The sequence below is a fragment of the Malania oleifera genome, chromosome 4 (assembly GCF_029873635.1).
Source record: "Malania oleifera isolate guangnan ecotype guangnan chromosome 4, ASM2987363v1, whole genome shotgun sequence".
Lineage (NCBI taxonomy): Eukaryota > Viridiplantae > Streptophyta > Magnoliopsida > Santalales > Ximeniaceae > Malania > Malania oleifera.
In genome coordinates this window covers 61,619,693-61,632,870 of record NC_080420.1, presented here as the reverse complement: position 1 = coordinate 61,632,870, position 13,178 = coordinate 61,619,693, and the positions used below count along the sequence as shown (strand labels likewise).

Below are 13,178 nucleotides of genomic sequence, written 5' to 3'. Positions count from 1 at the left end.
GGCATTTTGTATCATTTCTCGATTGTTGGAGTTTTCTTCTTTTTTAATGAATTGCCTCAAATTTTGTGAATCGGTGTGATTAGTTGGAAACACAATTCATTCTTCCATCTAGTAGACCGAGAACATTAGATAATACAGTAAGTTGGGAGCAACTTATGTAATAGTGTTGCTAACCGTTAGGTAATGTTTCTTTCCTTACATTGCTTTTGGAAGCTTGGAATTAAAATCTTTGATTTGGATTTGTGTTTGTATTTGCTTTTTCTTTTTTTCAAATTCCCCCAAATCCAATCCAAGCCTCTTAATTCATGCTTCCAAACACTATCTTTAAATATTTAATTATTAAAACTACTTTTACAATGTACATATTTTATAAACTAAAACTTTTATTACATACTCTTTCCTCATTTGCTTTCACTTTATCTCATCTCATTCCTCATTTGCTTTCTTTGTCTCCCACTCTCTTCCCAACATCCTCTTTATCTTCTGAAGTTTTCTTTATATACGTACGAAAAGTTTGTCTGTTGTTATAGAGGAAAGAATTTACATTTATAACACATAGAAGCAAGTGATGAGCTGAAAGCAGTAGCTTATCAGCAAAATATCCATAAATAGTTTTAAGCATTCCTCTGAGAAAACTTTAATGTCAACCTTTTGAAACGACTGCAAACATATCTTTTCGTCCATTTCTTTTGTACGGAGGAAATTCTATTTAAAAAATAGAGTACTAATTTATGACCAAATTCCATAGTCTTATTATACCAGAGCTTGGTTTCTAACTAATCAAGTAAATTCATTTGGTACATGTATTACCTTTTGGGTATAAATATAAAGATGCTGACATTCACATGTTGTATTTTTAACATGTCTTTGGCTTTTAAAAAATTTAATTAAACTTACAAAAATATACTTTTAGGGTGAGTTTAAGCACATGTATCTATCATGCACTATGTTTCTGTTATAAACACAGATGTTCCCAGAGATCGTATAAAACTATGCATCTACTACCTTTTTATTTTAAACCACGCATCCACTGTTTTTCGAGATCAGGCCAGCTGAGATAAGTAGCATAGATGACGATGCCGGCGCAAGACGGTAAGCATATTTTCAAAAACAAGGCCTCTACATCCATAGTATGGAAACATGCACATCAAAAACAGCCAGCAGTATTTACTGTCGAATGGGCCTCCAATTGAACAAAACATCTTGTACAGAAGACAATCATACAAATCAGGGCATCGAGATTGATCCTCTAAAATGGAAGGTGAAAAAAAAGAAGAAAAAAAATTGTCAAGGGAAGCATGGAAGAAAATTAGATTTACACCTATGGCTCCCTCCCCCCATCTGAACATATTTACACAGGTGGGAAGGAAGGGAGGATTTTGTTGTTCTAGTATACATGTACCCAGATGCCAATCAAGTTAAACTGAAGTTGGTTAGAAATGATTGCCACTCCCAGCAAATAAAGCTCTAAATCCCATAGAAACCAACTGTTGCCATTCATCCAAAGTACCTAATAAATATACCAGCAACATAAGGAAAAATTGCCGGTTTTCTTCATTCTCTAAACTTCCAAACCTCAAATTTTCTATGATTCTGAAATAGGCTTGGATTTGAAGAACTTGGCAACAGCATGATAGAGATTCTCTTCTTCAAAGGGCTTTGACACATAGCCATCCATCCCACATTTCAAGCACTCGTCATACGTGGCATGAATCACATCAGCTGTCATGGCTAGTATTGGTACATGCCACTCACCATTTCTGCCGGTAGTTCCCTCAACCTTCAACCCTCTATTCATTTGCTCATTCGCTTCATTCTCCATCATTCGGATCTGCCTGGTTGCCTCAAACCTGCAGTTAGGAGACAAAAGTTAAAACGTCCTCCTCCAGAATTTGAAACTCTGTTATGTGATACATTTGCTTTATAATTTAACAAAAACAAACCACAGTATTGGCGGAGTGGAAAAGGAATTCATACTCCCTCTTTTAAAATTACCAGCAACTGTCACATGCAACCCATGATAATACAAGTGCATAATCTTTAGTATACTTAAACAAATTCTAACAATATTTAGATCCTTCTTAAAACAATTTAATAATAATTTGTCATAATTAAGTGTATAGATAAAGCACTTTCTTTTTTTTTTGCAGCTATAAAATAGAAAGACAAACACAACACAAAGTTACAACACAACACATCGGGCATAAATGTTCTAAAATTATAGGGCACAGGAAACACATGCATCTTCCTTTAAACAAAAATTCTCAATTAAAGGTCAACAAGTCAGTTGTATCTAAAACAAAAATACAAACAAACAAAAACAAAAGCTAGAGTAGTAGTGTTCTTTTGTAATTTATGATTTTTTTACTAATAAATTAAAACTAAGATCATATTACAGCACAACATTACAGACATGTTTAGAAGTGTTGGTGGGGTATCTAGGGGTGTCTGAGAAATGTAAGAAAAATGTTACATTAAAATAATAACAGCAACAACGACAACAACAAACCAATCCCAAGTCCCACTAGGCAGGGTTGGGAACATGAATCATTTTCTACCATTTGATATAACAACTATTAAATCCTTAGTCACAATCCCATTTCAAGTTACTTAGGGTCTATCCCTACCCCTTCTTCTGCCACTAACAGCAGCAAGCTCACTCCTCCCCATTGGTGCACTATTTGGCCTACACTACAAATGCCCAAATCATTTGACCTGTCCCTTTATTATTTAATCTTTCACAAATGCTATGCCTAACTTATAGCGAGCATGTTCATTCATTACTTTTTCTTTTAACATTATACTACTCATCCACCTTAGCATTTTCATTTTTCAACTTCATTTATTTCAATATGTTATTTCTTAATTTGCCCAACATTCTAATCCATATAAAATAACTGGTCTTATACTACTAAACGCTAAACTTCCTTTTTGATTTTTAGGATATTTTATGATCACAACACACCCAAAGCACTTCTCTATTTTACCCACCCTACTTTAACCTTATATATAACATATTCTTCAATTTCTCCTTCATCTTGAATAATAGATTCAAGGTATTGAAATCTAGTGGTGCTATTGATTTCATAACCATTAGATTTAATCTTTTTTTCTAGTGGTGCTATTGATTTCATAACCAACAGAGTTATCTTTTTTTCTAATATTCCTCCTACCATTAAAATTACATTTCAATATTTTGTCTTATTTCTACTTATCATAAAACCAAAAATATTTAAAGCTTATCTCCATAATTGTAACTTAGATTCTGCTCCACCCCTAGTTTCATCAATCAAGACAATATCATCCACAAACAATGTTGGGAATTAACAACAAATTCCCGAAACCTGTGAGAAATAAAATAGAGAAAGAATACACGTCAAAGAAAAATCAATCACACGCACAAGATAGTATTTACGTGGTTCAGCAATTTAGCCTACGTCCACGGAGTTGCAGGGATTTCACTATTATCAGGAAGAAAATACAAAGTGCGGCGGTACAATGCTCTCTCTCTCTCGCTCTCTTGCAAAGTGTGACTGCTTAACCCTAATCACCCAAAAAATAATGATTTTATATGCTGCGGACAGGATTCTGAACGGGCTACAAAACGGGCCCAAAAGAAAGGTCCAAGCTTTCGCTCCATGGACTAAGCCTTAGGATAGAAATCTCTTATTAAAGAAAGGTTGGGTCATCATCCAGATTTAACGTAACTAGGCTCCACAAAAGCCCCACAAATCTCCCACTTGGAGACTAGTTCAATCACCAATATCGACTGCAATCCTCCAAATGAACAATCCTTCATCCTTGCAACTCATCCTCCTGTCCTCAAGCTAGAAGACCAACTGAAGCTGCACACAGCTTCAGCTTCTCAATAGTAACACCCTCAGTCAACATGTCTGCCGGGTTCTTAGATCAACAAATCTTCTCAAGTATTACCAGCTTATCTTCAACAAGGTAACGGATAAAGTGGTATTTTGTTTGTATATGCTTCGACTTTGAATGAAAAGCCGAATTTTTGGCAAGAAAAATTGCACTCTGACTGTCACTGTATAGAATGTCCATCTTCTGTTTCTTACCCAATTCGTCTAAGAAACCATGTAGCCAAATCATCTCTTTTCCAACTTTAGTTGCTGCAACATACTCAGCTTCTGTAGTAGACAAAGTAACAATCTTTTGAAAATTTGAAGCCCAAGATATAGCTGTACCACCCAGAGTAAATACAAACCCAGTAGTATTCTTTCTACTATCATTATCACCAGCAAAATCAGTGTCTACATAACCCTATAGTTTCAAACTTGCACCCGTAAAGCAAAGACATGTATCTGATGAACCCCTCAGATATCTCAGAATCCACTTGACTGCCTCCCAATGCTGCTTTCCTGGCCTACTCATGAATCTGCTCACAACTCCCACTGCATGTGCAATGTCTGGCCTTGTACACACCATAGCATACATCAAACTGCCAATAGCTGAGGCATAGGGCACCTTGCTCATATGGTCCCTTTCTTCTTCTGTCTTCGGTGACTGTTCCTTGCTCAGTTTGAAATGACTACCCAAGGGTGTGCTCACTGGTTTAGCTTCATTCATGTTGAACCTGCTGAGAATTTTCTTCACATACTCTGACTGTGAAAGCTTCAATGTACCATTAGCCTTGTCTTTATTGATTCTCATTCCAAGGATTTGCTTTGCAACTCCCAAATCCTTCATTGCAAACTGTTTTGACAATTGCTTCTTCAGATTATTAATCTCCTCAATGCTAGACCTTGCAATAAGCATATCATCTACATATAACAGTAAAATGATATAAGAATTGTCAAAGAACTTAACATAACAACAGTGATCAGTTTCACATCTTTTGAACCCAATTTTATGCATAAAACTATCAAATTTTTTATACCACTGTCTTGGAGCTTGTTTTAGACCATACAAACTCTTTCTCAATTTGCAGACTAAATTCTCGTCCCTGGACAATGAACCCTTCTGACTGAATCATGTATATGTCTTCCTCCAAGTCACCATGAAGGAATGTCGTTTTTCACCAGTCTAATTGTCGACATCTTCACAACTGGAGAAAATATTTTTGTGAAGTCAATGCCCTCCTTTTGCTGAAACCCTTTGACAACTAATCTGGCTTTGTAGCGCTTGCTACCATCATGTTCGTTCTTTATTCTGTATACCCACTTGTTGTGCAAAGCCCTCTTCCCCACTGGCAATTCGGTCAGTTCCCATGTTTGATTCCCCACCAAGGAATCCATCTCATCCTTCATGGCTAACTCCCACTTGCTTGAACTTTCATCCTGCAGGGCTTCATCATAACACTCTGGCTCACCACCATCAGTTAGCAGGAGATAATTTAGAACAGGTGAATAACGTTGTAGAGGTCTAATGGTCCTGGAAGATCTACGGACCGTAGCTACAAGGGTGTTCTAATTTGCCCGTGATTCTACATTCTCCTTATCATCTTCACCCCTTTCTTGGACAGTACTTTTAGTCAACTCATCTAAGTTAACAAACTCAGATTTTTTCTGATCGATCGCTATGACATCTGACACTACAGTTGACCTGTTTTTGTACATAACCTGTTCATTAAATATCACATTTCTACTTCTGATGATTTTCCTGTTTTGCTCATCTCAAAACCAATAGCCAAATTTCTCATCACCATAGCCAATGAAATAGTATATTTTGGACTTTGCATCAAGTTTACTACGAGCATCAGAATCAATATGAACATAACAAACACAACCAAAAACTTTTAAGTGAGAAAGCTTTACCTCTTTATCACTCAAAACCTCTTTAGGAAGTCTGAACTCCATGGGAACTGAAGGCCCTCGGTTTATCAGATAAGTTGCAGTACTAACAGCATCAGCCCAGAAAATTTGGTAGTTCAGCATGCAACCTCATACTCCTAGCACGCTCATTAAGAGTTCTGATCATGCGCTCAGCCACACCATTCTGCTGTGGTGTCCCAGGAATGGTATTTTCCATTCTAATTCCATGTGCAGCACAATACTCTCCGAAACCTCTATCTATGTACTCTCCTCCATTGTTCGACCTCAAACATTTTACTTTCAAACTTGTCTCTGTCTCAACCATAACCTTCAACTTCTTAAAAGTTTCAAATACATCATATTTATTTTTCAGAAAATAAACTCATACCTTTCTGGTTGAGTCATCAATGAAAGTAACATAGTACCTTGAACCTCCAAGGGATGCAACGGGAGAAGACCCCCATAAATCTGTGTGCACTAACTCCAATTTTTCAGCCTTCGGTGTTCTGCCACTTTTCAAGAAACTCACCCTTTTCTGCTTTCCTAAGATGCAGCTTTCACACAAGTTAAAATCAACGGACTTCAATTCCGGTAGTTTCCCTTTTGACAGCAGCATCTTCATCCCTTTCTCACTCATGTGACCAAGTCTGCGGTGCCATAAGCTTGTATCAGTGCTTGCTTCAGCAACTGCAATTGTGTCTCTTAGACTTGAGGTCATGTATAGAGTACCAGATTTCTTTCCACAAGCCAATACTCTGGCTCCCTTTGTAACCTTCCAAGTGTCACCAACAAACAACATTGCATGCCCTTCATCATCAAGCTGTCCGACAGAAATCAAATTCCTTCTCAGGTCAGGAATATGTCGTACCTTCTCCTGTAACAAAACAGACTCATTGAGCAACGACATCCGGACGTTTCCCATACCCACAACATCCAAGGTTGTACCATCAGCCAAATACACCTTACCAAAATCTCCTGCTACATAGTTCTGTACGATTTCATGGTGTGAAATGGTATGAAACGAAGCTCTTGAGTCCAAAACCCAATCATCAAGTGGACCGTCTACTGCAAGAAGTAGTGCATCTTGTACCTCTTCTGTTATAGCATTAGCAGAATCATCCTCATTCTTCTTCTTAAGACTTTTGCATTGTCTCCTAAAATGACCCGTTTTCCCGCAGTTCTAGCATTGTCCCTTTTGGCCAGATCTAGATTTACTTCTGTTTCGATTATAGTTTCTGGATTTTGATCTACCCCGATCTGAGTTTCAGTCATTACCTCTGCCTCTTGTCTCAAGGTTTAGGGCAGAACCAAATTCTAAGGTTTCACCTGCATCCCTTCTGCGAATCTCCTCGGCTAGAATTAAATCTCGTATATCATTATACTTCAGTTTTTATTTTCCAGTAGAGTTGCTTACTTCCATCCTCATTGCCTCCCAACTGTTTGGCAACGAAACCAAAACGATCAGTGCCCGAATCTCATCATCAAAATCAATTTCTACAGACAATAATTGATTTGTGATAGTATTAAAATCATTCAGATGTTGTGCTACAAATGCATTTTCTGCCATTGTGTGCAACAAACCTAGACAGAGTTAATCTTAAAACTCCCAGTACCTGTCTGTCAAGGAGAGTCCATTCCTCGTCCTTTATAGTAGCAGGTTTTTCTCCTAGAAGCGGCAGATGTAACTTCTTCCCATGGAGATAATCCTCGATCTGCATCCTCCAGAATCCAAAGTTTGTGCCATCAAACTTTTCTATTCCAGACACCTTTCCTGCTTCCTCTTCCATTGCTCCCACTCAAACCTAACCCTAGGCTCTAATACCACTTGTTGGGAATTAACAACTACACCATGGAACCTCATTTTAGATTTCCTAATAAGTTCATCCACCACTATTGTAAAGAAATAAAGGCACAAAGCAGATGACGTAAACCTACTAAGATTGGAAATTCCCTGAACTCTCCTTCTATAGTCTGTCAGTCATAAATATATCATGCACATCATTAATGACATCAATGTACCTACTACATACTCTCTTTTTTTTTTTCCTAAAACTCATCATAAAACTTTCCTAGGTACCTAGTTTAAGTTTTCTCTAAATTAATAGAAACTATATACAAGTCCCTCTTCTTTTCCTTAGACTTCTCCATTAATTTTCTTAAAAAATATATAGTTTCTGTAATCAATTTCCTAGGTATAAAACCAAAATAATTTTCTAAGACCCTTGTTTCTACCTTTAGTTTTTGTCCAATTATGCTTTTCCACAACTTCATTGTATGACTCATAAGATTAATTCCATGATAATTATTACAATTTTTAAGATCTCCTTTCTTTTTGTCTATTGGTACTAAAGCAATTTTCCTCAATTCCTTTGAAATTTTCTTAATTTTTATAATTGTGTTAAATAAATTAGTTAACCATATAATTCCATTATCACCTAAGCATTTCTAAACTTCAACTAGGATGTCATCCAGTCCTATAGTTTTTTCCATTTTTAATAATTTTTAACGCAAATTTAACTTTATTAACTCTAATTCTACAAATAAATCTCAAATTTTTAACTTTTTCCTCATTTGTCAATTCTAAGTTTAAGTCTTCTACTTGATTCTCATTAAATAGCTTACTAAAATAACTGTCATCTTTATTTTGCCTTCTTTAACCATGACACTATCATCTTTATTTTTTATATATTTACATTACTTGAGTCCTCACTCTATTTTTCTCTAGCTCTAAAAAAATTAAATGTCTCTTTCCCATTCCTTTGTATCTAATCTAGCATGTAAATTATATGCTCTATATTTAGAAATTAAAATACATTTTAAAAAATTTTAATATATTTATGAAGTGTTGGATGCATGTTTGGATTAGTGTCCAACAAGGTCTTAAATTTTGATTTCGACTCAAATTTCGAAGCTCCAAAAGTGCGGAAATTTCAATTTCAATTTGAAAAAATAACAAAAATTAATAGTAAAGCACAAAATTCTTGTGAAACTTTAGAAATGGCTAACAGACATAATAATGCAAGTTTTCCCCCAAAAGAACCGGACATGATAATTTTTCATCATCCGGCACGAACAAAAATCAAAAGAACCAAATGAAAAAATAAATCAATATAATACCCTACAAAATATATGTTATTAAAATCCACATGTTATCCATCTACACAACACATGCATATATATAAATGGTTCTAATTGCGGTTTCATCATGGTCATATAGAACGACAATTTCTTAAATACACATTAATCCCGTTGAACTTGTGGTTTTTGATGCATACAAGTCTTTGTTGGAACGTTGATACATAACTAATGGAATACGATTTGTTTGGAAAGTAAGAAGTCCCTTTGACATATCTTCATCTGCAAAGAATTCTCGATGTGAGATTTCCTATTCCTTAGTCAAAAAGATATGTGGCAATGAAAGGGGGATTAAGTGGAACAGAATTGACTAGGTGGTAGAGCCGTGGAAACACTTGGACTACTATATTACAAGTTAAACACATTTATATTGTGTATGAGGTGGAAAAGTTGTAATACAGTATCTGTTATCAAACATATTTGTAAGATAATGTGCATTAAACATATTCATTAAATAAAAATGAAATTTATAAATCATTTAAATATTATTTATTATACAAATAATGATAATTTAGATATGAATGGTTAAATAAAATGTTGTTGTAAGTTTATTTTTCCATATAATATCAAAATCACTTGTAATAATCTTTTGTTTCAATAAAAATAAATAAAATAAATTGGGAGAAATTTCACTTCACTCCTAAATCTCTCATTTGAATTTCAAGGAAATTTCATTGCATAGTTAAAACTTCAAGAAGTTTCGCTAAAATGTTGAGATTTTGATAAATTTTGGATGATTCGTTGATATTTGGACAACAATTATGCAAGACAGAAATCGACTGCCATTTCAATTTCGAGGGTGATGGAAACCGAAAATTTCAGCGAAAATTTTGACAATTTCGTGAAAATTTAAGATCATGACGTCCAATTGTCGCTATAACGAATTCTTCACAAACACAACACTTTTAAGAAAGTGCTATATTGATTTGCAATAACTAAAGTATTATACCCATTAAATATAATACCAAAAAAAAATTAAATTATAATACTGCAAAGATTAAACATCTTGTTACCTAAATTTAAAAGATAAATTTTAATTCTTATTTTTTAACTTGTAGTATAGTTATCTAGTGTTAATCTACACATTGTAAACCAAATTGATAACAACCTGTTGTAATGATACTTATTTTGATTTGATATTCATTAACAGATTATAAATCCAATTATTCTTAAGAATAAAATTTGTAAGAAAAAAGTTATAAATGACAAAGAAATGATATTAGACAATCCTTATCAACTTGAAAAAAATCAAATTAAGTTAGTATTTAGCTACCATGTTATAACATGTATTAACATAGTAGCTAATGTTTAAAAGATGTGTCCAAATAATAGGGTCATCCATAAGATCTTTTAAAAATGTCAAGAATTTTACCTTATCAAGAATATTTTCTGCTAAAACATTTAACACATTAGTATTTAAATAGAAATTTTGTAATTATATGATTTTATAAAATGCACATATTCTGCAAGTGAAATTTTCAAAACAAGGGAGTTAAATTTGAACTTTCTGTATAGGAAAGATGAAATTTATTTTTGTATGACATTTAAATTTTATAGCAGTGATATTTATTCTTTGTATCATATTGTTTGTGAATCAAACTTTTGATTAACAAAATATAAAAGTAATGTTTATTTTACATTCTGAAATAGTATATAGGACCCATGAGCAAAATTCAATTAGTTATAACTCCTATTCATATGAATAGTTAAACATTTATATAAATTATTATTTGTAAACTAAAATCTGTATAGCCTCCACTTTTATTTTATTAAAATGACTAAACGAACATTTATATAAATTATTTTTTTAACTAAAATCTGTACAGCCTCCATTTTTTTATTTTATTACAATGACCAACTATTGATTTCTTCCCATGTTAAATAATTTTGACTTTCATTATCAAGGGAATACTTCTAAGTATGATTTTATTCATGATAGTTATCTCACAATAATTAGATTTATTATTCATTTAATTTGCATTAAATACATCACAATAGTTTTAGAATATGCAAAAGGATTCTTTCTGTTCAATATTTCTCTCAAGAAATGTCTTATTTATTTAACATTTGTCATACTATAATTAGATTTATTATTCATTTTAAATGCATAGATTTCTCAATGAAACTTATTGCAAAGGCCAATTAACTATTCTCCCAATTTGGGATGGAAGATCAGGTACTCTACACTGTTATCAGGCCAATATGTGTGTGTGCGCGCATATGGGTAAACAACGTAGATGCTATAAAAGGCCGTACCCAGTACACAAGCTCCCACTTTGAATGGGGTCTGGGAGAGGTGGATGTTGGCAAGCCTTACCCCCATTTTTGGAGAGGCCACTCCCAAGTCTCGAACCCGAGACCACCCATACCAAGGCGGAGGCACTTGCCATCGCACCAACATAGATGCTATGCATATTAAATATGGGAAGAGAGAGAGAGAGAGAGAGAGAGAGAGGTAGAGGAAAAGAGGGGAGAAAAAGACATTCAAAATTATAGAAACGAAAATAAAACAAGAGAAACTGAGGGCGAAGAGAGAGATGATGGAGTATGAAGGACTAATTTAAGTATACATGTTAGAAGGCAAACATGCCATGTGGCCAAATGTAGAGCAACAGGTATATGCATCAGCTTTACATATGAACTATGATTAGATGTCAGTTTTTCCCATATTATACAAAGTGATTACATACTAGTCTGCAAAGTAATTTAGACATTACTCAACCAATTGTAATCAAATTCCTGTTAAATGATAACTAGAACACAAACCACTGGTCTTGGCATCTATAGATTTGAAGTGAAATAATTCATGAAAACTTGAGTGTTTGATTCATTTGTAGTCTTTCAAAAGAAGATACTTAGCCATGTTCTTTTCTAGAACAAATTGGATCTGGTGCGACCACAAGTTTGAACAGATAACTATCATCAACAATAGGGATATGTTACTAAAGGCTCAATTCCTTTCCAGGTTGGAAATATATTGCAAAGGTAAACTCTTTTGGTGCTTTTAAGTTCAAGCAGATTCATACACAACTTTTTTGTTTATATGACAACAAAAATAAAATCAATTGGTTATATAGTTCTAAACCATGCAATTCATATTCTATATACAATAAAGAATAAGATAAAAACAGAATTTCTTCAAGATAGAAATGAGACTGCAACTATCAGTCACCAGTTGGCCTTCCAGTCTAGTCCGCTTGGCAAAATGCTCTCGTTGAAAATAAATTGCGAAGGAAAAAAACCAACTTTGGTGCTTTTAATACAAGTTCAAAATACATGAATGAAAAAATATAAGTTCAAGGATATTCACATACAATCAATTCTTTTATATTAGTTCTAAACCATGCAAGAAGCATAGTGTTAGGGAGTGACAATGTAATGGGGAAAAGGGGGAGAGAGATACTTCTATAATTGTATTCTCCAGGGATTTAGAATGAATATATGATTATGTGTGTTAATGTTTGTATGGTTATTCTCTTGGATTGAATAATACAAGTAGTCATTTTCATTATGGTGTTTTGTTGCCTTGGATTGTGAGATACATGTTTGTTGTAGGCTTATTCCATGTGTGTGAATATATTGCTCTTGTGATATCAGATGATTCTTTGTTTCTCTTGAGTATTGAGACTCACTTGGTGCTCGTGCTTGCAGCCTTGAACGTGTGAGATTTGGCTGACTCGTCGGGGGAGAGTTCTCAACGAGTGCCACATGACCCTTCGTTGAGTTCCATTTTGGGGGTCCATGACAGTTGGTATCAAAGCACAGTGCGTGCGAGCACCATGAGTGGTAACATGAGAAACAAGGAACCATATGATATCACAAGAGCAATATATTCACACACATGGAATAAGGCTACAACAAACATGTATCTCACAATTCAAGGCAATAAAACACCATAATGAAAAGGACTACTTGTATTATTCAATCCAAGAGAATAACCATACAAACGTTAACACACATAATCATATATTCATTCTAAATCCTTGGAGAATACAATTATAGCAGTATCTCTCTCCCCCTTTTTCCCATCACATTGTCACTCCCTAACATCCTCCCTCACTCATTTTATCGACGTTCTCGTCGATGTGTTGTAGAAGGTCTCCTCACTTTGTTGAAGTTGAAGTTGATGTCGTTGTCTTTGAATTTCTGAAATCATCAATCTTTTGTACGGCATGTTGAACGTTTTCTGCCTTTTCTCAGCTGTTCTCTTCTTCTCCCAGCCCCATCCACTAAACCAGATATTGTTGTTGTTGACGACTTTCTGCATTGATGACT

The 13,178-nt window shown here is 34.4% G+C and overlaps 1 protein-coding gene across 3 annotated transcripts in view; it reads right to left on the bottom strand.

The window, feature by feature from the left end:
• Positions 1-1,166: 1,166 nt before the first annotated feature.
• Positions 1,167-13,178, bottom strand: part of LOC131154207 (histidine kinase 4) — a 66,678-nt gene continuing 54,666 nt past the window's right edge. Inside the window, exon 12 of one of the 3 annotated variants that reach the window (XM_058106823.1) lies at positions 1,167-1,850. In XM_058106823.1, the coding sequence (XP_057962806.1) occupies positions 1,586-1,850 (265 nt within the window). In that variant the 3' untranslated portion in view covers positions 1,167-1,585. Of the gene's footprint in view, positions 1,851-11,686; positions 11,820-13,178 lie in introns of those variants that run through there. The other 2 variants (XM_058106824.1, XM_058106825.1) reach the window with 2 other exon arrangements.